The sequence below is a fragment of the Hylobates moloch genome, unplaced genomic scaffold, assembly GCF_009828535.3.
Source record: "Hylobates moloch isolate HMO894 unplaced genomic scaffold, HMol_V3 SCAFFOLD_4, whole genome shotgun sequence".
In the NCBI taxonomy this organism is placed as follows: Eukaryota; Metazoa; Chordata; class Mammalia; order Primates; family Hylobatidae; genus Hylobates; species Hylobates moloch.
Window position 1 is genome coordinate 32,720,300 of NW_026652279.1, and position 27,826 is coordinate 32,748,125.

At 45.1% G+C, this 27,826-nt stretch overlaps 1 protein-coding gene across 1 annotated transcript; it reads right to left on the reverse strand.

The window, feature by feature from the left end:
* Positions 1 to 27,490, reverse strand: HMCES (5-hydroxymethylcytosine binding, ES cell specific). Its single transcript, XM_058437349.1, has 7 exons — positions 27,299 to 27,490; positions 26,683 to 26,888; positions 17,501 to 17,644; positions 15,704 to 15,829; positions 7,857 to 8,038; positions 3,870 to 4,062; positions 1 to 1,562 (listed from the first exon to the last, which is right to left on the reverse strand). Exons 2-7 carry the CDS (start codon positions 26,863 to 26,865, stop codon positions 1,326 to 1,328), a joined length of 1,065 nt encoding a protein of 354 aa, XP_058293332.1. The 5' UTR covers positions 26,866 to 26,888; positions 27,299 to 27,490; the 3' UTR covers positions 1 to 1,325.
* Positions 27,491 to 27,826: the final 336 nt, after the last annotated feature.

A 27,826-nucleotide genomic window follows, 5' to 3' on the forward strand; every position in this document is an offset into this window, starting at 1 on the left:
TTTCATTTTTGTCATTTATTAACCTGGAAGCAAATATGACAAAAGTCATACTAGTAAGTCATCTGAATTTTTTAAATCTCTTAATAAAACAACCAAATCCCACGCAAATCAGTCCACAAGGGAGGCCCCCGCCTTCACAGTGCAGGGTGACTGAGTGTATAACTACGGGCCAACCCCCGCCCCCGCCGCCTCTCAACCGGAAGGGAGGGCACTCAAAAGAGGAATTTAGAGAAAAGGCGGAGAGGGCGGGCCTCGGGAAAGGGTCGGGGCGGGAGCCCCACCTGGCTCCCCACCCCTCCCGAAACCAGGGGAAAAGCCTGTGGCTTGGCACTGCTGTCTCCCATTAGCAGTTATAGGGCCGAGGCTTCCCGCTGATTGGTGGAAATTCCGATCTTCTGATCCCTGATTTGCATAGAGACTGGGGCCTGCACCCCCGCCCCCTACCAGCAGCAATCGGCCAACGGTGCTGCGCCAGGAGCGTTCTGAGCTCGGCGCCGCCGAGTCCTCCTGGTCATTTCGGAAGCTGTTTTCTTCCAGCTGCTTGGGACAGCTTTTGTGAATGCCTCCCTTCTGGATGTTAGAAAGAGGAGTGGCCCCACACTGCGAGAAACTGGTCCTTTCCTTCCCACCTGTGGGAAGGACAGGTTCTGCTATGGCAAGCACTCAAAACTCAGGCTGGTTTGAAGCTAAACGATTCAGACAACTTCCAAGTATTAAGAATGAAAGAAAAAGAAACAATAAGGAGCCCACCACCAAGACTTGTAGTTATTTCCTCAGAAAGCCCCCATGTCCCATTTGTGAGAAAATCCATTCCTGAGGACTGATTCTAGAAGAAACCAAGTAAGATCTAGAACTTTCCCCACCAGCATCATTTTCCAAAATGTAGGCAGAAGTTTACCAAATATAATTTATAAAGGAAAAAAATAAATTTTAAGAACTTATTCTAAAAAACTGAAAGAGCCCAGTGGCTGAGCAGAAAACAGCTTACTACGAGGAGTACCAGATCAGGGCAGACTTCCCAGCTGGGTAAGGCATGCTTTGAGGGAAGACTCCACCAGCCCTGCCAGGAAAGGGCAGCAGGCACAGTGCCCCTATGGGGCCCACATGGCTGGTGACAGCAGCAGGACACCTCTTCCAAAGCTGTCCACCAGCCCCACTAGGGGCTCCTACTCATGGCGAAAAAGACTACTTCCCCATGAGCCCACAACTGTCAACTAACACAGTGCCACCTCCTCCCACAGCAAACACACATACATACAATGTAAGAACCTATTATCAGAACAGCAGTGCAGCAGACCCTGGCCTTGGTCTCTGAAAGTCCTGTGTCACTGGCTGTACGGACGCTTGGCCACAGGTTCCTCCTCCTTCTCCCGCTTCAGCCATTGCTCTAGGAGTCCTGCAGTGCCTCTCTTGGTGGGGAGTGGACTCTTCTGCAGGAACTGACTGGACCACTGGGGAACATCTGACTCTTCCTTTTGAGGTGTTTTTGAGTCTTCCTTTTTGGGTGAATTTGTGGCCAGCCACTGCAACATCCTCTGGCTACTGCCACTTGCCTTGAGCTCCTACGAGAAAGAGGAAAAAGCTCAAACCACACAGCTCAAGCTTTTGGGAAATGGCCAAGTCCAAGGGAACAAACAGGGGAGGAGGAATTAGGTACTTACCCAGGCTTGGAAAATGTTACTAAGGGCCAGCTGGGGCCCACCAGTCAAGAGTGGAAAGAGAGGAGTGTGCTCTAAGGGGCAGGAAAGTAGCTCTTAGAGAAGGTTTCACAGAGGATTGTGTGGGACCAGCCAGAGAAGAGAGCTGAAAGGCATTCCAAATGTGCAGAGAATGAAGCATTCTCAGGGAAAAGAATGTAATTCAGCATGACCCGGGGGGAGTGTTGGAAAACGAGACTGGAGAGATATAGAAGAATTTCTAACAGCTACTGTGATAAGGCTAAATTGTTTCCTCTTTGTGCAGACAATCTGTACAACCTCTTCTTGACTGTCACTACTCCCTTCTGCTTCCTTTACATCACACCCCAACCCTGAACTGAAAGGTTCTGAATTAGCACAATGCCACCTCTCCAGAATGTGACATCTTTTGGAGTAAACACCATGGCAGGGTTAGGTACAGTGGTGCATGCCTGTAATCCCAGCACTTTGGGAGGCCAAGGTGGGAAGATCGCTTGAGCCCAGGAGTTTGAGACCAGCCTAGGAAACATAGGAAGACCCCCATCTCTATAAAAAATAAAAAAAGTGAGGCAGGCATGGTGGTGTATGCTTGTAGTCCCAGCTACCTGGGAGGCTGAGGTGGAAGGATCATTTGAGCCCAGGAGTTCGAGGCTGCAGTGAACTATGATCATGCCACTGCAGTCTAACCTGGGCAACAGAGCATGACCCTGTCTCTAAAAAAGAAAAAGAAAAAGAAAAGACCATGGAAGAAATGGGCAGGTCTAGTTCAAAATGAATACAGGTTGAGCATCCTAACCCTGAAAATCCAAGATCCAAAATACTCCAACATCCTAAACTTTTTGAGTGCTTACATGACTTTGAAAGGAAATGCTTGTTGGTACATTTCAGATTTAGGATATTCGGCTAAGAAGTATATAATGCAAATATTCCAAAATTTGAAAAAATTCAAAATCTAAAACACTTCTGTTCCCAAGCATTTTGGATAGGGATATTCAACCTGAATATAGAATTAGTTTTAGTGTTATCTAATTTTTAAAAAGTGCCACGGTTGCAGGAATTTATCAGAATCAAGACAAAAGAAAAAAAAAGATGACACTGACTGTGGGTATGGAAAAAACTTTAAGAAAAATAGAGAGGGGGACAGCTGTTCTTACAATTGTCCTTAACACGGCATTCTAAAATGTCTATTCTTGGAACATTCCAAGTATGTCCTATTTTAAGTCCCTCCATGCCACCTAAAAACAATCACTACTCCTAAATCCTTACCCCCAAATGTCAGTGGGGGCCAGCTTTTTGCTCTGGAACTTCTCTCCCCACTGCAGGCCTTCTGCTTGTTTGCCTTCCCTTCCTAAAATACACCCTCTGGATCCTTGCTGATTCTAAGAAGTTAAGGTTCACGGTAGGAATGCTCTCAAATCCTCCTGAAGGAGACTAAGGACTGGAGCTCCTGCAACTTGTAGTTCGGAAAGCAAAGATACAGAAAAGAGACACCAAAAATCACGGTTGGGGACGGAGAAACAATATGGTCAAAGGCTCCTTTGTCTTTCTCATCATCACTGTCTAAATTAGGAGTCCTCAAACGTGGTTTATCAGACTCATCAAAGAAGCTTCTTTTTTTTTTTTTTTTTTTCAGTCTCGCCCTGTCACCAAGCTGGAGTGCAGTGACCTGATCTCGGCTCACTGCAACCTCCACCTCCTGGGTTCAAGTGATTCTCCTGCCTCAGCCGCCCAAGTAGCTGGGATTACAGGCACGGGCCACCACACCCAGCTAATTTTTGTATTTTTAGTAGAGACGGGGTTTCACCATATTGGCCAGGATGGTCTCGATCTCTTGACCTCGTGATCCACTTGCCTCGGCCTCCCAAGGTGCTGGGATTACAGGTGTGAGCCACCGCGCCCAGCCTGAAGCTTCTTAATTATACAAAAGCACAAGCCTAGCTCTAAATGTTGATTCAGGATGTCTGGATAGGGTCTAGCATTTACATTTTGAAAGAGTTCTTCTCCTGGGGACTCTGAGTCACAGCCAGGTTTGAGAATTGCTGCTCTACACTACCTTGCTGTGTACAAGGAGTATGAGAGCTTTTGATGGTCCAAATTAAAGGGCTGATCATAAAAGGCCACATCCTAAAAGAAAGGGAACACTGACAGAAGACAGAAAGCTCAAAAAGGACTGTACCAGTCACAGGCCCCTACCTTTTTGACCACCAAGTCGACAGGAGCCAGACACTCAGGAGTGTTGTTTCGCGAGTTGTTCACCACAGAAGAGACTGCATGGAAGGTGATGTTCTCTGTCGGGTGGATTAATTTCAGAGCTTCCTGAGTTGAGACTTCACCAAAGTCAAGCCATTTAGAAATTGCCTCCTCTCCATCTAATATGGCAGGCATCCTGGCCAGGGAAGTCAAGACAATGGTTGGGAGAGGTAGCGTGAGAATAAAGAGAGAAGGGAGAGAGACTTGAGTCAGCTGATACCTCAAATATCACAAGGGGAGCTTGCCCTCCCTCTGCACCTCACATGCTGATTGCTGCCATGTGTTCCCTGAGCACAGGGTGAGAGGGCACCAGATTCAACACCTGGAGAGCCATGTTATAAAGTTTCATGGCAAAGACAGTGAAGAGTACTGACTGGTCTAGTGTACTCCAGTGTCCACTCTAGTAAATTGGTAAACTTTCTATGACACCCCAGCCTAGAATGAAGGGAAAATAGATCTTGAAAACTTGTCTATCAACAGCAATCTCAAGCCTCACCACCTCTGAAAGACTTACAGTAAGAAAATTGTGAACAAAAGGAAGCTATGCGTCAGAAAAGCAGAGAAGCTGTCAAACATGACTCCTGGTACCCAGAGGATGTAAGGAAAATATACTAGGTTTAGCTTCCAGTTTTATGTCCCAGGCCAATACAAAGTGTAGCACACACTTTTTGAGTGGTACAGTTGATTCAGATACAGAGAAATGTTCATTTGTCTCCTAAATATATACGTAACATATAAAATAATGTTAAATACTGTAACGTATAAAATAATGGTACATTTTTAAATGAATGGTGATTTAGATTAAATAAAATATAATTTTTAAAGGTTAATTACTAAAAGAGAACTACATTACATGAAAGCATATTTTCTTTTTTTTTCTTTTTTGAGACAGAGTCTCGCTCTGTTGCCCAGGCTGGAGTGCAGTGGTGCAATCTCCACTCACTGCAAGCTCCACCCCCCGGGTTCATGCCATTCTCCTGCCTCAGCCTCCTGAGTAGCTGGGACTACAGGCGCCCACCACCATGCCTGGCTCCTTTTTTTTTTTTTTTTTTTGAGATGGAGTCTCGCTCTGTCGCCCAGGCTGGAGTTCAATGGCATGATCTCGGCTCATTGCAAGCTCCACCTCCTGGGTTCACGCCATTCTCCTGCCTCAGCCTACCAAGTAGCTGGGACTACAGGCGGCCGCCACCACGTCTGGCTAATTTTTGTATTTTTTAGTAGAGACAGAGTTTCACCCTGTTAGCCAGGATGGTCTCGATCTCCTGACCTCACGATCCGCCCACCTCAGCCTCCCAAAGTGCTGGGATTACAGGTGTGAGCCACCGTGCCCGGCCATTTTTTTGTCTTTTTAGTAGAGATGGGGTTTCACAGTGTTCGCCAGGATGGTCTTGATCTCCTGACCTCGTGATCCACCCGCCTTGGCCTCCCAAAGTGGTGGGATTACAGGCATGAGCCACTGCGCCTGGCCACATGAAAGCATATTTTCACAGATATAGCCTAGGACAAGGCTAAAGCAGGTAATCCTGACAGGTGTCACACTGCATTCTTTTCAGGAGAACTCCAAAAAATCACTTCAGGGAGTACTCAGCTCTGGCAGAAATTATAAAGGTAGAATACAAATATAGTCAGTTCTGCCAATGCTTATGTTTAAAATACAAATCTGTTCCAATGCCACTGACATATTAGAGAGCAATTGGAGCACAATGCAAATTTTGTGTTTGCTTATGCACAGTTTCATCTGTGAAAAACACAAGGTGAACACAGAAAACTGCACCCAGATGAACTGAGCCTTGTAGACATACACAAAATGCACCCATCTCAAACAGTGACTGCTACTTTGGCTCACTGCATACTATTTTACAAAATTGTGTTTTGCTCTTCTTTTGCCTTTCTGAATTTTTCTATATGTATAAAAAGATACACATTTAACCTCTCAAACATGTCTAAGCTTCCTGGCTCAAAACATGGTAGGCAGTGCATGTGAATGGAAACATTTTAAATATTGAAAAGAAGCTTGAAATAGTAAAGGATCCTGGAAGAAAAATGAGAACATGTGATTATTTCCTGAGCAAAGGATATCAAGGAGTCCACATCAGTGATGATGCTACAAAGAAAAAAAAAATGACCATGGCTGGAACAACTTCAAGAAGTACTCCGAGGCCGGGCGCGGTGGCTCACGCTTGTAATCCCAGCACTTTGGGAGGCCGAGGCGGGCGGATCACGAAGTCAGGAGATCGAGACCACGGTGAAACCCCGTCTCTACTAAAAATACAAAAAATTAGCCGGGCGTGGTGGCGGGCGCCTGTAGTCCCAGCTACTCGGAGAGGCTGAGGCAGGAGAATGGCGTAAACCCGGGAGGCGGAGCTTGCAGTGAGGCGAGATCGCGCCACTGCACTCCAGCCTGGGCGACAAAAAAAAAAAAAAAAAAAGAAGAAGTACTCTGGCCAGGCGCGGTGGCTCACGCCTGTAATCTCAGCACTTTGGGAGGCCGAAGCAGGTGGATCACAAGGTAAAAAAAAAAGCACCTATAAGGTTCATACAAAAAATATATAAATAAGGCCTATATATAAATAAAGCCTTAAATACCATAAGTGGCTCCTTTCAGTGCTAGTAGTGGTTAGTTTACTGGTTTCGAACATGGCTACAATTTTCAAAGCTTTCTGCTATTGGGAGAAGCCACAAGTACAGATGAAAATGCCGCTAAAGGGCCGGGCGCGGTGGCTCACGCCTGTAATCCCAGCACTTTGGGAGGCCGAGGCGGGTGGATCACGAGGTCAGGATCGAGACCATGGTGAAACCCCGTCTCTACTAAAAATACAAAAAATTAGCTGGGCGCAGTGGCGGGCGCCTGTAGTCCCAGCTACTCGGGAGGCCGAGGCGGGAGAATGGCGTGAACCGGGAGGCGGAGCTTGTAGTGAGCCAAGATTGCGCCACTGCACTCCAGCCTGGGCGACAGAGCGAGACTCCGTCTCAAAAAAAAAAAAGAAAATGCCGCTAAAGAATTTCTAGCAGTGATACAGAAGTTAATTGAAGAAGGCTATACATTGAATCAAATATTCAATTTTAATTAAATAGCATGCCTCAAAGGAAATACGTTCATAGGAGGAAAACTGTGCCCCAGGATTTAAGACTGCAAAAGATAAAAAATTTTACATAACCTTCCTTCCACAACTTCACAATAACTCATGAGATGCATTTCTTCCAACACCCACTTCCACAAGCAACAAGCAAACTTCAGGTCTTGTCGAGGTAAAGTGCCATATTTACTACAGTATGTACGTATGTATGTATGTATGTATTTTTTTTTTTTTTATTGAGATGGAATCTCACTCTGTCGCCCAGGCTGGGGTGCAGTGGCACGATCTTGGCTCACTGCAAGCTCCACCTCCCAGGTTCACGCCATTCTCTTGCCTCAGCCTCCCGTGTAGCTGGGACTACAGGCGCCCGCCACCACGCCCAGCTAATTTAGTTGTTGTATTTTTAATAGAGATGGGGTTTTTCACCGTGTTAGCCAGGATGGTCTCGATCTCCTGACCTCGTGATCCGCCCACCTCAGCCTCCCAGAGTGCTGGGATTACAAGCATGAGCCACCGTGCTCAGCCTGTAGTATTTAGTTATTTCTTAACCACCTAACATGAATAAAACAGTGCTACTGTTTTATTAGGTTTCCATTATTTTTTTTAATGTGTCACTGACAACATTTTAAGTGTTGTCTCCTTAATCCCACTTTTCCCCTAAGTTATTTGGTTTTTATTCTATCCTTTTGCATAGTACAGTGATTTTTAGGAATGTATGTCATGTTAGAGTCAAACTGAGTGTAACTTTACCTTGTAAAACGACTTGGTTTCCTACTCTCTAAAGCTACCTAAAAGCAGAGGACAAACGATCCTTTGGATCCTTTTGGATCCAGGGGTAAGAAGTATGACTTGCCTGTGGTGGATGTCACTCAAGCCTTTGCAGGAATCCACTGTGATGATGGTATAGGAATACAGGACATCTCCTCCCTCTGGGGGCTCCCAGCAGTCAAAGATCCCAGCCATTGTCAGCAGCCTCCAGTTGTCCCAGACTTTCTCCCAGTTCTCAGGACTATCTGCAGCACCAATGCTACCTGACTGGAAGCAAAATATATGGGCAGACTAGATGCACTCAGCAGACTTCTTCTACATGCAGGTTAGGTACTACTTCAGACTCGAGAGCATGGAAATCATTTTAAAAGTAATTCAGCCCATGTCTTATTAACCCCTCTGTCACCAAAGGAAAGAAGGTTGGTGGCAAATGCCAACTGAAGCTATAGATTCATGGCTCCTTAATACTTTCAGAATTTAACACCTTCACTGGACATTTAGGCCTTCCGTGAACTGGCCCACCATTCTAGCTATTACTTACATTGCTAATTTGAACCCAAACCAGCTGTTGGTAAATGAAGCTCTCATGCAATTTCATGCTCCTGTGTCTTGCTGAAGCAACCTTCCTCTGCCCAAAATGTCCTTCCCACCCTTTCTTAATTGAATTGAATTTCATGCCAATTCCTACTTGCCAATCATAATTCAATTCAAGGCCTAAAATGTAGAAAGCTGGAAAGAACATCACTTCTAACAATAAGAAAAAAGCTGGATAATATGCAAAATTATAACTTTTCTTAAACTCATCAGAGAGGTAAGGTCGATCAATTTCCCTGAAATTTAAGAAAAGACAAGGTCCTCCAGGGGGCAATGGGACACACGTACTGGCTTATTGGCAGCAACAGGAGGAAGACACAAGCCTTCATATAACCAGGTTAAGAATTCAGATAATGTTATTATCACATTTCTACAAGCAGCGTACAGGCTAGCAGGATAGTACAGAATCCCTAGGAGCTGCAAACCTCAGAGGAGTTTGCACCAGCTCACAGGCTCTTCTCCTTGGACTTTGCCAGTGCTCGAAAAAGACTTGGGGGTACAGGGCAGGAGCCTGGAGGAAGCCATCCTCACTATTGCATACCATAAAGGCAAGCTCCTCTGCCTCACCTAATCACTTTTCCCCTAAGGAGCAAAAGTCTTAAGCTGCCAGGGAAAGGGTAATAATAATCCCTTTCATGCCTAGGAATCAGGTAAAGACCCACGGAGGCTGGGGAAGGAGAAAAAGAAAAAGCCCCCTACGCCCTGGGGAAGACTGAGTCAGAGAGCCACATCTGCTTAAGACAGACTGAACGGAGAACTGCCTCCACCCCTGTTTAGACGACAAATATTAAGTGACAAGCAGAAGCAGTCTACTTCTGGAAGAGGGAAAAGGGCACAAGAAAGACCATGTCTAAGGCACAGGCTCACAGGAAAATCCAACAACTGAAGAGAGTAGGGCTGCTGAGAAACCCTTGGGAAAGTCAATCCTTACCCTAAACACTGGATAACACCAGAGCACTTGAAAGCCTGTGGTCAAACAAAGGCTCTGTAGGCTAGGCGTGGTGGCTTATGCCTGTAATCCCAGCACTTTGGGAGGCTGAGGCGGGTGGATCACGAGGTCAGGAGATCGAGACCATCCTGGCTAACACGGTGAAACCCCGTCTCTACTAAAAATACAAAAAATTAGCTGGGCGTGGTGGTGGGTGCCTGTAGTCCCAGCTACTCGGGAGGCTGAGGTGGAGCTTGCAGTGAGCCGAGATCGCGCCATTGCACTCCAGCCTGGGCAAAAGAGCAAGACTCTGTCTCAAAAACGAAAACAAAAACAAAGGCACTGTAATGAGAACAAAGCCGAAACCCAGTTCAATTCCTGACAAGACTGACTTAACCCCATATATTAATGGCCTAATAGAAGAATTTCCAGACGTAAGTATTATTAATCTCAGTCTCTGTCCTACATATCATCTCTGGCAACAATAAAAAATTACAAGACACACAAAAAAAGCTAAAGCAATCAACCACCAAGAGATACAGAAATTAATAGAACCAGATTCAAGAGATTACATTTCCCAGATGCTGAAATTATCAGAGAACTTGAAGTAAGTAAAATTAATGTCAAAGACTCTTGTGGAAAAGGTGGACAACATACATGAACAGATAAGGAATTTTAGCAGAGAGATAGAAACTATAAGAAAGACTCAGTGAACTTAAAGATAGGTCAATAATGGCCAGGCGCAGTGGCTCATGCCTGTAATCCCAACACTCTGGGAGGCCGAGGCAGGCAGATCACTTGAGGTCAGGCGTTCAAGACCCGCCTGGCCAACATGATCAAACCCCGTCTCTACTAAAAATACAAAAAAATTTAGCTGGGCATGGTGGTGCATGCCTGTAATCCCAGCTACTTGGGAGGCTAAGGCAGCACTGTTTGAACCTGGGAAGTAGGGGTTGCAGTGAGCCAAGATTGCACCACTGTACTCCAGCTTGGATGACAGAGCGAGACTTCATCTCAAAAAAAAAAAAGGTCAGTGAAAAGTATCCAAACTGAAACAGAGAAAAAAAGAAAGAAAAATGGAGAGAATATCCAAGAATGATGGGACAATTAAATCATCTAAAACATGTCATTAGAATCCCAGAAAGAGAAAATGGGGCCGAAGAAATATTTGAAGCGGAAAAAGCCAAAAAATTTCCATAAATTATGAAAGATATCAAACTGCAGATCCAAGCAGCAAAGAGAATAGGCCAAAACACATACACACGATGTATTCAAACAGCTGCCTTAAGAGAAAATCTTAAAAGCAGGGGTGGAGGGAGGTGGAGGGGAAGGTGGTGAGAGCAGCACACATTTATGCATTACATACAAAAGAAAAAAGACAGTTACACACTAGACTTCTCAAAAGAAACTATGAGAGCCAGAGACAATGAAGTGTATTTTTTTAAAAGTACTGAAAGAAAACAAAACGCCACTGACCCAGAATCTTATACACAGTGAAAAATACCTCTCAAAGACAGTGGCTGCCAGGGGTTAAAGACAGGGAGGTATGGCAAGTGACTACTAATGGGTATGGTTTTATTTGGGGTTCATAACAGCATTCTGGAATTAGTGATGATGGCTGCACAACATTTTGTGGGTTTTTTTTTTTTTTTTTGATAGGGTCTCACTCTGTCACCTAGGCTGGAGTGTAGTGGTGTGATCTCAGCTCACTGCAGCTTCGACCTCCTAAGCTCAAGTGATCTTTCCATATAAGACTCCCAAGTAGCTGGGACCACAGGCGCGAGCCACCATGCATGGCTAATTTTATAGGTGTGACCCACTGTGCTTGGCCAAGGTTTTGAATATACTAAAAACCACTGTACATTTTAAAAGGGTGAATTTTATTATATGTGAATCATATCTCAATAAAAAGCATCTTTTTTTTTTTTTTTTTTTCTGTCGCCAGGCGGGTGAGTGGTCATCCCGGCTCACTGCAACTCCCCTCCGGGTTCATCCTTCTCCTGCCTCAGCCTCCGATACTCCTTCCAAATTGCTGGGATTACAGGCATGAGCCACTGCACCCGGCCCCAATGATTTTTTTAAGTAAAGAAATAGATACTGTTGGCTGGGCACGGTGGCTCACGCTTGTAATCCCAGCACTTTGGGAGGCCGAGGCGGATGGATCACGAGGTCAGGAGATCGAGACCATGGTGAAACCCTGTCTCTACTAAAAATACAAAAAATTAGCCAGGCGTGGTGGCGGGCGCCTGTAGTCCCAGCTACTCGGAGGCTGAGGCAGGAGAATGGCATAAACCCGGGAGGTGGAGCTTGCAGTGAGCCGAGATTGTGCCACCGCACTCCAGCCTGGGCAACAGAGCGAGACTCTGTCTCAAAAAAAAAAAAAAAAGAAATAGATACTGTTTCAGACAAAAAAAAATCAGAACTTATTACCAGCAGACCCACACTACAAGAAAAATTAAAGCCCTTCAGGCAGAAGGACTGTAATACCAGAGAGAAAACTGGATCTATACAAATAAGTGAAGATCCATGGAAATGGCTAAAATGAAGGTACATGTACAAAAACTTTCCTTATTTTTTACCACTCTAAAACATAATTGACCATCTACAGTAAAATAGCACTGTATTGTAAGTTTATAGTATATGTAAAAATAAAATGCATAACAGTAGCCCAAAAGACAGGAGGAACTGGGAGAATACTGTTGTAAGGTCTTTTCAATAGTAGTGGAGTGTATAAAGACAGAATGTTATTAACTTAAAATGTATACTGTAAGCTGTAGGGCAACTACTAAAAACATTTTTTTTTTTTTTTTTGAGACGGAGTCTCGCTCTGTCGCCCAGGCTGGAGCGCAGTGGCGTGATCTTGGCTCACTGCAAGCTCCGCCTCCCGGGTTCACGCCATTCTCCTGCCTCAGCCTCCCAAGTAGCTGGGATTACAGGCACCCGCCACTGCACCCAGCTAATTTTTTTTTTGTACTTTTAGTAGAGACAGGGTTTCACCGTGTTAGCCAGGATGGTCTCGATCTCCTGACCTCGTAACCCGCCCGCCTCGGCCTCCCAAAGTGCTGGGATTACAGTCGTGAGCCACCACGCCCGGCCTAAAGACGTTTTTTAAGAGGTAAAAATAATAAGCCAATAATGGAGATGAAATGCAATTATAAAAGATTATTCTCAAAACAGAAAGATCAGGAGAAAAGGAACAAAGAGTTGATGGAACAAATAGAAAACTAGCAAAACAATGGATTTTAACCCAATCACATCAATAATTACATTAAATTAAATGTTCTAAACACAAATTAAAAGATTGATTGTCAGACTGAATCAAAAAGGAAAACCCAACTATCTGTAGTGTAAAAATTAAGTTCAAGGCCAGGCGCAGTAGCTCATGCCTGTAATCCCAGCACTTAGGGGGTGCTGAGGCAGGCGGATCACCTGAGGTCAGGAGTTAGAGACCAGCCTGGCTAACATGGTGAAACCCTGTCTCTACTAAAAATACAAAAATTAGCCGGACATGGTGGCACACACCTGTAATCCCAGCTATTCGGGAGGCCAAGGCAGAATTGCTTGAACCCAGGAGGTGGAGGTTGCAGTGAGCTAAGACCACACCATTGCACTCCATCCTGGGCAACAAGAGTGAAACTCTGTCTCAAAAAAAAAAAAAAGAATTAATGTACATTAAGCTAATACACATTAAGTTCCTAGAAAGAGTAACTGACTAGTAGTAAGTGCTTAATATTTGCTATTATAATTGATAGATTTTTTAATAAATTAATCTTGTCTTGTACCAAATCATTTGTGTGTTACTAGACTGGCTAGACGGGGATTTTCTTTTTTAATTTATATTTTATTTCAATAGGTTTCTGGGGAACAGGTGGTGTCTGGTTACATGAATAAATTCTTTAGTGGTGATTTCTGAGATTTTGGTGCACCCATCACTGATAGGGAATTTTCTGAGGGTGAGGCAAACTCTCTTGACTACTGAAACTGCCCCAAAGAGTTAAAAAACAAACAAACAAACAAACACACCAATGACTAAATTCTTGGGCTTACAGAATAGCACATAAGAAAAGAACTTGCTGAAACAGTGAAACTCCCTCCACTTGTAAGATAACAAAACTGGCTGAATTGGTTGGAACCAATAACTGACTAGAGTATATGCAAAACAAACTTGCTTATATCACAGCCTGAATTTCCACCATGTTTCATACTAACTCCCCCTGAATTTGCACGAGACCTAATATGGAGGCAGGAAGAGATAACTGCACATACCTGAAGACTTTCCAGGCCTCCCCTTTCCTTCCACCAATCACCTACTAATCCCAGAATCCACTCCCTAAACCTTTTTTTAATAAAAGTACTGCCTTAAAGCCAGCTAGGGAGACAGTTGAGCTGGACTCCTGTCTTCTTGTTAGTTGACTTGCAATAAAAAACTTTTCTCGGCCGGGTGCGGTGGCTCACGCCTGTAATCCCAGCACTTTGGGAGACGGAGGCGGGTGGATCACGAGGTCAGGAGATTGAGACTATTATGGCTAACACCGCGTCTCTACTAAAAATACAAAAAATTAGCCGGGCCTGGTGGCACACGCCTATAGTCCCAGCTACTTGGGAGGCTGAGGCATGAGAATCGCTTGAACCTGGGAGGCAGAGGTTGCAGTGAGCCAAGATCGTGCCACTGCACTCCAGCCTGGGCGACAGAGACAGACTCTGTCTCAGAAAAAAACAAAACAAAAACAAACAAACAAAACTTTTCTCTGTTACCCAGGCTGGAGTGCAGTGGTGCAATCTCGGCTCACTGCAACCACCACCCCCCATCCCAGGCTCAAGCTATCATCCCACTTCAGCCTGCCAAGTAGCTGGGACCAGCTACTCAGTGTCATGGTATTGGCTTCTAGCACATTGGGTAGCAAGTCCCTTTTACTCGGTAACACTATTTCCAGTCCCCCAAATGAGATGACAGGTGAACAAACAATTCCCAATTTTAACAAGAAAACTGCTAAGAACTCAGGTGCTTTAGCAGTGTCAGACTAAATAATCTAATTAAAAATAAAACATGATGTTGGCATGTCAGATTTGTTTTCAATCTCCTGATAATGTTTTAACATGAACAGTTGAAATTGTCTTACAGCGAAAGGGTTTTTGTTTCGTTTTTTGAGATGGGGTCTCACTCTGTCACTCAGGCTGGAGTACAGTGGCACGATCTCGGCTTACTGCAACCTCCACCTCCTGGGCTCAAGTCATCTTCCCACCTCAGCCTCCCAAGTAGCTGGGACCACGCCCAGCTAATTTTTTGTATTTTTGGTAGAGATGGGTTTTCACCATGTTGCCCAGATTGGTCTTGAACTCCTGAGCTCAAGCAATCCACCTGCTTTGGCCTCCCAAAGTGCTGGGATTACAGGCATGAGACACTGTGCCTGGCCTGAACCACTGCGCCCAGCCACAGTGACAGATTTATGAAGGAAATGTTAAATGTAGAGTTATGATATGACCTAGCAATTCCACTCCTAGGCATCTATCCAAGAGAGATGAAAACACATCCATGCAAAACTTGTACATGAATGTTCATAGCAGCATTATTCATAATAACCAAAAAGTGGCAATAATCCAAGTGTCTATCAACTGAAGAATGAATTAACAAAATGTGGTCTATTCTTAACAAAAAGGAATGAAGTGCTGATCCATGCCAAACATGGATGAATCTTGAAAACATTATGCTCAATCAAAGAAGCCAGTCACAAAAGACCACATATTCTATGATTCAATTTTTATGAAATGTCCAAAATAGGCAAATCCATAGAGATGGAAAGTAGATTGGTGTTTGACAGGGGCTGGGCACAGTAGAGAATGAAGAGTGATTGATAATGGATATGTAGTTTCCTTCTAGAGTGATAAAAATATTCTAAAAATAGAGGTAATAATTGCATACTTTGAATATACTAAAACATTCCTGAATTGCACATTTTAAAAAGGTGAATTTTATGGTGAATTATCTCTCAGTGAGCTCATTTCATTTCATTTCACTTTATTTTGACAGAGTCTTGCTCTGTCGCCCAGTGCAGTGGTGTGATCATAGCTCATTGCAGCCTCTATCTCATGGGTTCAAGTGATCCTCCCACCTCAGCCTTCTGAGTAGCTGGGACTACAGGCACACGCCACCATGCCCAGCTAGTTTTGTATTGTTTGTAGAGACAGGGTTTCACCATGTTGCCCAGGCTGGTCTCAAACTCCTGGGCTCAAGCAATCTGCCCGTCTTGGGCTCCCACAGTGCGGGGATCACAGGCGTGAGCCACCACACTGGGCCAAAGTTGTTATTTTAAAATAAATAAATAAATACGAGGGAAGAAAAAAATGTCCTTTGGATTAATCTGTTTCCCTGTGCCTTTCCAAATATATATTGTGAATGCTGATAATGATACCTTCTCTGTCTTGATTTGAGGAAAATAGATGAAGTATGGCTGCCTCTGGTTTGTTCCTTGACATCGCTGCCACTCATAGAATCCATCTGCTAAAACGACACAGCGTCTTCCCTTTCCCAGAGGCACCTGAGGGAAAATGTGAGCAAAATATGGTCTTAGTGATACAATTATGTTTCACAGGCTGCCATTACTTGGAGAACTTGAGTTAAAATCTGAGGTTTGGGCCAGGCGGGTGGCTCACGGCTGTAATCCCAACACTTTGGGAGGCCGAGATGGGATCACTTGAGGTCAGGAGTTCGAGACCAGCCTGGCTAACAAGGTGAAACCCCATCTCTACTAAAAATATAAAAATTAGCTGGGCGTGGTAGTGCACACCTGTAGTCCCAGCTACTTGGGAGGCTGAAGCACGAGAATCACTTGAACTTGGAGGCAGAGGTGGCAGTGAGCCAAGATCATGCCACTGCACTCCAGCCTGGGTGAAAGCATGAGACTCCATCTCAAAATAAATAAAACAAACAAACAAATACATATATAAAATCTGAGGTCTGCCAATGTATGACCTTAAAACAGTTATTTAATTTCTCTGTACCTCTCTTTTTTTTTTTGAGACAGAGTCTTGCTCTGTTGCCCAGGCTGGAGTGCAGTGGTATGATCTCGGCTCACTGCAAGCTCCACCTCCTGGGTTTACTTACGCCATTCTCCTGCCTCAGCTTCCTGAGTAGCTGGGACTACAGGTGCCCGCCACCATGCCTGGCTAATTTTTTGTATTTTTAGTAGAGATGGGGTTTCACCGTGTTAGCCAGGATGGTCTCGATCTCCTGACCTTGTGATCCGCCCACCTTGGCCTCCCAAAGTGCTGGGATTATAGGTGTGAGCCACCGCGCCTGGCCACTCTCTTTTCTTGTGTATAAAGAAAGTCACAACTCACACAGATGTTGAAAAGATTAAATAATGTACATAAAAGCAATCACCTCTTTTCTAACAAATAGGTACTTCTGATAGCTAGTCTTCAAAGGTGCCTCCCCAATGAAGCATGCTTCCCAGTATTCACACCCTATGTAGACACCTCCCACACTGAATTTGGGCTGGCTCTGTGTAACCCATAGAACGCAACAGAAGTAGGCCGGGCGTGGTAGCTCACACCTGTAATCCCAGCACTTTGGGAGGCCCAGACAAGAGGATCACTTGAGCCCAGGAGTTTGAGACCAGCCTGGGCAACATAGCCAGACCTTGTCTCTATTTAAAAAAAAAAATTAAACAATAACAATAAAAGAATACAGCATAAGTAATGCTGTATGACTGCCAAGATTAAGTGATGCTGTAAGACAAAGGCTTGTATCTTCTGTCCTGCTCTGCTGGATCATGAGCTCTGGGGTAAATGAGTCACCATAACAGAAGCCTGGCTACCCTGACACCCTCGAGCTAGGCATATGAAAGCCTTCTAGTTGTTCTAGTCATCCCAGCTGAAGTGTCAGATGTGGGTGAAGAAGTCATCTTGGACATCCAGCCTCAGCTGCCATCTAATTGCAACATGAGAACTTCCAAGTGAAAACTGCCCAGATGAGCCCAGTCAACCCAGAGAATATGAGAGATAATGTTTATCATTTTGTTTCACACTACTAAGTCTGGTATGGTTTGTTATGTAGTAACAAAACAGCATTTCACATTAACAACTGGGAACATTCTTTTTTATGTTATTTATTTATTTTTGGTTGTCCTCTGTAGGCTAGGATGGAAACACCCTTTGGAACCTTATTTCTGAGGTATACAGGGCACTAATAGCTACCAGCCACCTACCTTAAATGACCGTTTCTCCATTATGGTATCACTACGACAGTTAGTAGTATTGAACTGCAGCTTGGAAGGATCACTTTCTTTGAACCAAGAAGGGACCAAGCCCCAGCGCATGGGAGCAATGATACGCTCAGATGAGTCTGCATCCTGCCACGGAAAGAAGATCTAGTGAGGAGATCATAATGAAATTCTAACCTAATTTAACATATGTATTTATTACATTATTTAGTAGTATTGAAATATAAAGAATTCAAGATTATTTTTAAAAAGGGAATCTACTTGAAAACAATTTATTTTTTTTGAGATAAGGTCTGGCTCTGTCATCCAGGCTGGAGTGCAGTGGCACTATTTTGGCTCAATGCAACCTCTATCCAGGCTGGAGTGCAGTGGCACTATTTTGGCTCAATGCAACCTCTAACTCCTGGCTCAAGCCATCCTCCCACCTCAGCCTCCCAAGTAGCTGGGACTATAGACACATGCCCCCATACCCAGCTAATTTTTGTATTGTTTATAGAGATGGGGTTTCGCTATGTTGCCCAGGCTGGTCTTGAACTCCTGGGATCAACTGATTTGCCCACCTTAGCCTCCCAAAGTGCTGGGATTGTGGGTGTGAGCCACCACAACCAGCCAAAAACAATTTAATGATTTATCATGATGTAGGTAACTTGAGTTCTTTAGCAATCATATTTACTAGAACGTAAGACATTCTGCTTGAATAAGGTAGAGGGATGCAGATGCAAAGAGGTTTAGTTTCTTTAAACTTCTTTGTTTTTTTAGAGACAGTTTCACTCTGTTGCCCAGGCTAGAGTGCAGTGGCACAATCATAGCTCGCTGCAATGTTGAATTCCTGGGCTCAGGTGATCCTCCTGCTTCAGCCTCCCAAGTAGCTGGGACTACAGGTGCACACCATCATGTCCAGCTAATTTTGTAGAGATGAGGTCTTACTATGTTCCTCAGGCAGGTCTCGAATTTTTTTTTTTTTTTTTTTTTTTTTGAGACAGAGTCTTGCTCTGTTGCCTAGGCTGGAGTGCAGTGGCACAATCTCGGCTCACTGCAACCTCTGCCTCCTGGGTTTAAGCGATTCTCTTACCTCAGCCTTCTGAGTAGCTGGGACTATAGGCTTCCACCACCACGCCGGCTAATTTTCGTATTTTTACTAAAGACGGGGTTTCACCATATTGGCCAGGCTGGTGTTGAACTCCTGACCTTGTGATCCACCTGCCTCAGCCTCCCAAAGTGCTGTGATTACAGGCATGAGCCCCTGTGCCTGGCCTGGTCTCGAACTCTTAGGCTCAAGCGATTTTCCTGCCTTGGTCTCTCAAAGCACTGGAGGATGCTATTTTTAGGAAAACCTATATACAAGGTTGGCCCTCAACATCTCAGAACTAGATTTTGAGAGTGTTCCCACTTTCCCCCAACTCCTAAGGGTGGTTTATTCTGCCTAGTCTGTGTAAACAATAAAGTTTATGCCAACACCTGTTTTCCTTCTGGGAGTCTGAAATTTTGGTACCTGCTAGGCAGAGTGCCTACATGATCAGCCTCCAATAAAAACCTTGGACCCTGAGTCTCTAATGGGTTTCTCTGGGCATAAACATTGTACATACCAACCTGGGCAACATGGCAAACTCCCATTTCTACCAAAAAAAAAAAATTATTCTGGTGTGGTGGCATGCACCTGTAGTTCCAGCTACTTAGAAGGCAGAGGTAGGAGGACCACTTGAGCCTGAGAAGTTGAGGCTGCTAGTGAGCTGTGACTGAGCCACTGCACTCCAACCTGGACCATAGGGCAAGACTTTCTCTCAAAAAAAAACCCTACAAAAAACAGAAACAAAAACACTGTACATATACGTTACTATATTTTTCGTTGCTGGAGAAAGTAACATGCTTGGAGTATCCTCCCACAGGAAGGAGAACATAAGGAAACCTGTGCCTGACTTTTTCCAGATTTCTACTAGTGTCTTTTTCCTTTGCTGATTCTATTCTGTGTCCTTTTACTAATAAACCTTAGACACACTATGCCTTATATGCTTAGCCCTTCTAATGAATCTCTAAATATGGGGGCAGTCTTGGGGGCTCCCAACGCATGGTTGTCAAACTTTTTTTAAGTAATGGGCCCCTTGATAATTTGATGAAATCTACAGATTAAGCAGCACATACACATTATTCTGCATGGCACAGTACACTCTAGGTTGGGAGAGACCAGTGAGCAAAGAGTGCATTTTGGGGTGTTACTACAATGGTTCAGGGGTCTGATGATGGAAGTGAGAAAAACAGTGACAGCCAAAAGAATAAAAAAAAAAATTGTAGTACAAATGGATTTGGATGAAAAAAAGCAAGTATGATTTAAGTTTTCAAGCCCAGAAGAGTGAAATAATGATGGTACTACTGAACAGAGAAGAAAAAATGCTGATGAAATGTTTCATCAGCTGATGAAGGGGTTTATGAAGATCATGTGTTGAATTTCTGATACTAGTGACAAGTCTGTGGCAGTTTTCAAAAAATGGTTGCAAAATCTGATACTCCTCCCATTGAGAACTGGGAATTCTATGTTCGTTCCCCTTGAATCTGGACGGGCTTGTAACCAACAGAATGTGGCACGAGTGATACTATATGATTTATCTCATAGTTCTGAAAGCTGGGATTAAGGTGCCAGCAGATTTGGTGTCTGGTGAGGTCCCCCTCTCTGGTTCACAGATGGTGCCTTCTCACCATCTCTGGTATAGAGGAAAGAGCAAGGTCTTTGTAAGGAGATCCTGGTTCAAAAATTCCTTCTCTGAGCCAGGCATGGTGGCTCACGCCTGTAATCCCAGCACTTTGGGAGGCTGAGGGGAGCGGATCACCTCAGGTCAGGAGTTTGAGACCAGCCTGGCCAACGTGGCAAAACGCCATCTTTCCTAAAAATACAAAAATTAGCTGGGTGTAGTGGCGTGTGCCTGTAATCCCAGTTACTCGGAAGGCTAAGGCATAAGAATCGCTTGAGCTTGGGAGGTGCAGGTTGCATTGAGCTGAGATTGTGCCACTGCACTCTATGACTCTGATGGAAAAAAAAAAAAATCCTGGGCCAGACACGGTGGCTCACGCCTGTAATCCTAGCACTGTGGGAGGCCGAGACGGGTGGATCATGAGGTCAGGAGATCGAGACCATCCTGGCTAACATGGTGAAACCCTGTCTCTACTAAAAATACAAAAAAAATTAGCCGGGCGTCGTGGCGGGTGCCCATAGTCCCAGCTACTCGGGAGGCTGAGGCAGGAGAATGGCGTGAACCCGGGAGGCAGAGCTTACAGTGAGCCGAGTTTGTGCCACTGCACTGCAGCCTGGGTGACAGAGCAAGACTCCGTCTCAAAAAAAAAAAAAAAAAAAAATCCTTTCTGTGCTACTTAAGGAGGTTGGACTAGTCTCAACTTCTTGGGCCTTCAACTTTCCTTATCCCAAAAATAGAACAAACAGGCCGGGCGCGGTGGCTCACGCCTGTAATCCCAGCACTTTGGGAGGCCGAGGCGGGCGGATCACGAGGTCAGGAGATCGAGACCATCCTGGTTAACACAGTGAAACCCCGTCTCTACTAAAAATACAAAAAATTAGCCGGGCGAGATGGCGGGCGCCTGTAGTCCCAGATACTCGGGAGGCTGAGGCAGGAGAATGGTGTGAACCCGGGAGGCTGAGCTTGCAGTGAGCCGAGATCGCGCCACTGCACTCCAGCCTGGGCGACAGCGAGACTCTGCCTCAAAAAAAAAAAAAAAAAAAAAAAAAAAAAGAACAAACAATAATTACCTTGTAGGATAATTTTCAAGAATGAAAGATAATATAGTTAAAATGTGTGGCACGGAGTAGGCACTCAAATTGTAGTATAATATTTTTCTAAGGTAAGGATTAAAAACAAATCATAAAATTGTCTATAAAAAGATGACTATTAATGCCATGAAGGTAAAGTTTCTTAGAGAGTATATCATGTACAGGATTTAACCTGAGGGTACAAAAAATTTTGTTAGAAGAAATTAGGGTAAAGGCAGAGTTCCAAGTAAAAGTACCTACTAAGATAAAAGTAGAATGAAGTCAGGAGAGGATAGAATCTGAAGAAAGGAATCATCAGTAGTTGCAGTCTCAGAAGGGCTTCCTTTTGTTTAAAAGCTAATCTCTCCACAGTGCTGCTGATAAAATCCAGTCCTGCTTCTTCCAGAATCCTGCCTGCTGTATCCATTAATTCTCTTTTTTTTGAGATGGAGTCTCGCTCTGTTGCCCAGGCTGGAGTGCAGTGGCACGATCTCGGCTCAATGCAACCTCTGCCTCCCAGGTTCAAGCGATTCTCTTGCCTCCGCCTCCCAAGTAGCTGGGATTATAGGCATGTGCCACCACGCCCAGCTAATTTCGTATTTTTAGTAGAGACAGGGTTTCACTATGTTGGTTATGCTGGTCTCGAACTCCTGACCTCAAGTGATCCACCTGCCTCAGCCTCCCAAAGTGCTGGGATGACAGACGTGAACCACTGCGCCCGGCCAATTCTCTTTTCATATACATACACACAAACAGTTGATTCCCTTTATTTGCAGTAGTTAGATTTCATAAAGTTGCTTTGAGTAATGAACTGCTGCTCTTAGGGAAATGCAAGGTTTATGTTTCTAACAGCCTCTAGTGACAACACTTTCATCAACTGATCAATATATGACCTTGTTTTATGTGTGTTTCTGTTTAAAGACATCTAATTTAATCTTACTCTTAATTCATTTACACTAAATTCAAGACCAAGAGCACTATAACTCACGCCTGACTAAAGCTTATCCAATGTATATATTTTCTCTGTAAGACACATCACAGCCTTCTTTAGCTTGGGAATACCAGCCAGCACTTTAGCGCTATGCTTGGGGTCATTTTAAACAGTGAAATCACATATGGCACTAAACTGGCTGCAAAAAAGATACTTGTTTATAAGAGATGAAACAAGAAGGCAGAGCTCTGCCTCGATCAACCTCAGCTGGAAACATCAAGCTACTCAAATTTGTCAGCTCTCTGTATGTGCACCAATGATTGCAAAAGCAAAGTATGAATTTAGGGGTTACAAATAAATTTTAGTGAGTAGGTGAATTTGGAAATATGGAATCTAAGAACGAGGACTGTTTATGTGTGTTTGTGAGAAAGAACAGTTGAAAACAGAGATTTCATAAACCCTCTTTCTCTTCCAGAATCAAATTTGCCTTCTGGCCAGGTGCAGCAGCTCAAGCCTATAATCCTGGCACTCTGGGAGGCCAAGGTGGGAGGATCCCTTGAGCTCAAGGTTGATTTTTCTTTTTTGAGACGGAGTTTCGCTCTTGTTGCCCAGGCTGGAGTGCAATGGTGTGATCTTGGCTCACTGCAACCTCTGCCTCCCAGGTTCAAGCGATTCTCCTGCCTCAGCCTCCCAAGTAGCTGGGATTACAGGCATGCACCACCACACCCGACTAATTTTGTATTTTTAGTAGAGACAGGGTTTCACCATGCTGGTCAGGCTGGTCTGCAACTCCCGACTGCAAGCGATCCATCTGCCTCAGCCTCCCAAAGTAATGAGATTACAGGTGTGAGCCTCTGCACCTGGCCTGAGCTCAAGAGTCTTGAGATCAGTTTGAGCAACATAGTGAGAACTTCCCCCTCAAAATGTCAAAAGGCAAAGCCTGTGATCCCAGCTGCTGGGGAGATTGAGGCAGCAGGATCACTTGAGCCCGGGAGGTCAAGGATGCAGTGAGCCATGATTGCGCTGCTGCACTCCAGTCTGGGCAACACAGCAAGTCCCTGTCTCCAAAAAAAAAAGTCTTCCAAGCAGGACCCCCAGCTCAGTGCATAAATGAGAATGAGACATTACACAATGGTCAACTAAATGATCTTTCATCAGAAATTTGCAAGATAACAATACTGAAAAATCTGTGGTTCTCAGTACGGGACAACTCTGACACACCCCTCCCCACCATCTGGAGACTTCTGGCAGTATCTGGAGATACCTTTGGTTGCTCTGATCTGGGGGATGCTACTGTGGAGGATGCTACTGACATCTAGCCGGTAGAGGATGTTGCTAAACGCTCTACAACGCCCAGAATAGCTCCCTACGACAAAAAATTATCCTGGCCAAAACTGTCAATAGTGTCAAGGTTGAGAATTCTGCTCTCACAAATTCCACTGATCGTCGTTGAGAGTGTACACTTGACAACTGTAAAATCAAACCCAAATGTGAGAATGACGAATAGAAAGTAGTTGAAAAGCCAAAATACTAAGACCATTGCTCAATATTAGTCATCTTTCCTCTACCCTTTTGGACTTCTGAACAGAACAGCTGGTAGCACTGGTGTGGATAAATGAAAGAGGAAGTAATTTGCAAATCTGTGGTTTCAAATGAAAATGTTGCTGTCTATATACATATGCAGGCTGTTGATGATTTGAATGAACTGCTAAAATGGTTCTAATTTTGCTTTATAATTTATAGGTTTGAGAAAAATGAGATACCAAATATTATCAAAATTAAGAAACCATAGCAATCTTAACAAAACTTGTTAGAGATGTGAAATCAAATACTGTATCAGCAAATTCATACCACTGGCCCAAATGAGGGCTATATTTGCTAGTGGTTCCACCTTCCCCATTCCTGGTTCCAGGATGCATCCACTGGAGTGGGGACGGTGGTCTGGATCTCAGTTCTAGTTCTGTCCCTCACTGATTAGGTAACCTAGGACAAGTCATAATCTATCTATACTTCTATCTTTACATCTTTTAAACAAATTTTTCTTCCAGCTAACTTTCTATAATTCTAAGGAGGTCATATAAATGACTAAGGCTTTTTTTTTTTTTTTTTTTTTTTTGGTTAAAAACAGGGTCTCATTTGCTCAGGCTGGTGTCCTGAAATCCTGGCCTCAAGCAATCCTCTGGCCTCAGCCTCCCCCAAAGTGCTAGGATTATAGGCATGAGCCACCAGGCCTGGCCAGGCTCATACACTTAATCCTGCTCTCTATTCTCACTCTAAGTTATACTTTCCTTTGAAATATGTTTTATGCTCTCTTTTCCCCTTCAAGGTTCTCCAGGATATTTTATTTTGATTCCCCTCTCATTTAAAACAAAAAGTTTCAATAGGGAAGTATGCATCCTCTAAAAATGACACAAAAATAACTATTTCATATAAATGGCTTCATTCAACCAAGAACATTATTTGTTTTTTTTTTGAGACTGAGTCTTGCTCTGTCACCAGACTAGAGTGGAGTGGCACATTCTCGACTCACTGCAACCTCCACATTTTTTTTTAGTACAGACAGAGTTTCATCATGTTGGCCAGGCTGATCTCGAACTCCTGACCTCAAGAGATCCCCCCTCCCGGCCCCCGCCTCAGCCTCCCAAAGTGCTGAGATTACAGGTGTGAGCCACCACACCCAGCCATTATTTGTTATCTTTATTTCTTTTTGAGACGGAGTCTCACTCTGTTGCCCAGGCCAGAGTACAGTGGCGCAATCTTGGCTCACCCCAACCTTCGCCTCCCGGGTTCAAGCGATTCTCCTGCCTTGGCCTCCCAAGTAGCTGAGATTACAGGCACCCACCATCACACCAAGCTAATTTTTGTATTTTCAGTAGAGACGGGGTTTCACTATGTTGGCCAGGCTTATCTCAAACTCCTGAGCTTAGGTGATCCACCCGTCTTGGCCTCCCAAAGTGCTGGGATGACAGGCGTGAGCCACCATGCCCAGCCTGTTATCTTTATTTCAAAATGATGTGATTCCCTATAATGCAGAAATGAGTCCTTTTTGACTATCATATTATCACAAAAGTTTAAAGAGTATGTATCCGAGGTATAATCAACTTTATAAAGTGATTTCGGCATTATGAATCAAATAGAGTCAAAATTCAGGAAGGAAACAATCACCATTTTTTTTTTTTTTGAGATGGAGTCTCGCTCTGTCACCAGGCTGGAGTGCAGTGGCGCAATCTCAGCTTACCGCAACTTCCACCTCCCAGGTTCAAGCGATTCTCCTGCCTCAGCCTCCCGAGTAGCTGGGACTACAGGTGCGTGCCACCACACTCAGCTAATTTTTGTATTTTTAGTAGAGATGGGGTTTCACCATGTTGGCCAGGATGGTCTCGATCTCTTGACCCGTGATCCGCCCGCCTCGGCCTCCCAAAGTGCTAGGATTACAGGAGTGGGCCATTGCACCCAGCCAACCATCACGATTTTTAAAAACATGTCAAGGTCATTTAAAATATTTAAGACATGGAGAAACTATTACTTTCTAGAACGAAGCATTTTTATTACACACACATACACAGACACACACTTTCAGGAGATAACGCAAAAAACTAAAACATGAATGTAAGTGACTGGTAATTCCAACACTACAGGGATAAATACTATAAACACAATGAATGCAATTAAACTTCAGAACCAAACCAAATACATGTTTCTAGCCTTAGTAAAAGACAAACACAAAAAGATTGAAAATACAAGTGGAAAGAATAAAACTTTTCAATGTTCAAGAAACATCAGAAGTGTTTTAAATTAACTGATCTTAAGCCTGTCCTAGGCCTAGAAAGTCTGATTAAGCTGGCCTGGTAAGGGGCATAGAAATATTCTTAAATTTTTTATTTTTTTCTTTAGGCAGGGTCTTGATCTGTCACCCAGGTGGGAGTGCAGTGGTACAACCATGGCTCATGAAGCCTTGACCTCCCCAGCTCAAGTGATCTTCCCACCTCATTTTTTTATTTTTTGTAGAGATGGGGTCTCCCTATGTTGCCCAGGCTGGTCTCAAACTCCTAGGCTCAAGTGATCCTCCCACCTCGGCTTCCCAAAGTGCTGGGGTTACAGGCATGAGCCATGGCGCCTGGCCTTAAAATTTTTTATTATTATTTTTAAGATACTCCAATGACCCTGATGATCAGTGAAAACTGCTATTTTAAAACACAAAGCTCATATAAATTTGGCATATATTAAGGCTAGTATGCCATGTATAGCAAAGGCATTTAAATTGAGCCTGAAGAATGCTGAAAAATACGTCTTTATCAGTGTTAGAAGCCACTGATAAAACTTCTTTCATGAGGCCAAGAGAGGTTCTCAACTGGAAGTCAGAATATATCAGTAAAGGCTGGTTTTTAATGTCATCCCAAGAGGCTGAGCTCACACCAAACCAAATAGGAGATGACCATCACGAGGCTGGGCGAGGGGCTAGCATGGTGCAAAGCTGGTTACCTTCTCAAAGTGCAGTCGAGACAGAAGCACTGGGCTGTTGGATTGAGGACTCTTGTTGTAAGAGGGGCAGTACTTATCAGGGTCCCTCCATTCTGGGAGCCGCTGCTGGCCCCGCCGATCCTGGTAGGCGCAAGCTCTCGTGAGAACCTCTCTAGGTAAGTGACAGGATGTTCGCCCACACATTCTTCAACACCGCCCCTCGCAACCTTTAAATTACAAAACGTAAGGAAAAGGCTTACGTATCTCAAATATTAGGTCTTATTCCTTGAGTCCCCGCCTTCTCTTTCTGTCCCACAGGGCCGTGCCCCTCCATGACCACCGTCTAAAGTCTTCCCCAAGAAGTCCCACAAGGACAAGGACATGCTCGTTTGCCTGGCTCGCTGAGCCCACTGCCCAGCTCCGTGCAGGGCACTGAGGCAAGTCCCGAGAGGAGCTCTGCAAATGCCTGCCTGAGCGCAGGAAGGCCGCAGCGGAGGGGGCTTCACGGTCCAGCCAAGCAGGGCAAGCGCAGCTAGCTGGGGTCGCCTCCTCCGGGTGACTTGGTGCCCCCAACTCCCCGTCCTTCCCCCCAGTCCCCGCTGGGGTCGGCGGCCCACGCCGGCCAGCACTCGCTCACCTCGAGGGCGGCCATGGACGGCCCGGGGCCGGGGTGCAGAATCCCCGCCTCCCGCCCGCTCATCCGCAGCGTCCCTGGGCCCGACCTGCGAACCTGTGGGCCGCGGATCCCGCTCCGGACTCTGCTCCCCGGAGCGGGGGCCGGTTCTCGGGGAGCAGGTGGCCCCCAGCCACCGGCCGCGAACCCTCGCCCCTCCCCTCGTCGCCTCCCCTCCACTCCGGCCCTCAGACTCCGCCGCCCCGCGTCGCCTCACTTCGGCCCAGGCCGCCCTCTCCGCGTCGCCTCGGGTCCGCTCGGGCCTCTGCTCCCCTATTTCAACTCGCGTCGCGTTCTTTCCCCTCCCCTCCCCTCACCACACCCCGGCCGCCCGGGTCGCCTCACCTCCCCTCACCTCGCCCCTGCAGCGCGCGTCACCTCTAGGCTCTCCTCACCGCCCCTCCGCTCCGCTTTGGCCGCCCGCGTCACCGCCCCTCACGTCAGCCCCGCCTCAGCCCGCGCTCCCGGCGCCAGGCCCCGCCCCCAGGGGCC

Coding starts and splice junctions, on each gene's coding strand:
- HMCES (XM_058437349.1), bottom strand. CDS start 26,865: ATGTGTGGGCGAACATCCTGTCACTTACCTAGAGAGGTTCTCACGAGA. Junction 15,830..17,500: donor TGGAGAAACGGTCATTTAAG/GTAGGTGGCTGG, acceptor ATTTTCCCTCAG/GTGCCTCTGGGAAAGGGAAG. Junction 1,563..3,869: donor TCGACTTGGTGGTCAAAAAG/GTAGGGGCCTGT, acceptor TCTTTCTCGTAG/GAGCTCAAGGCAAGTGGCAG.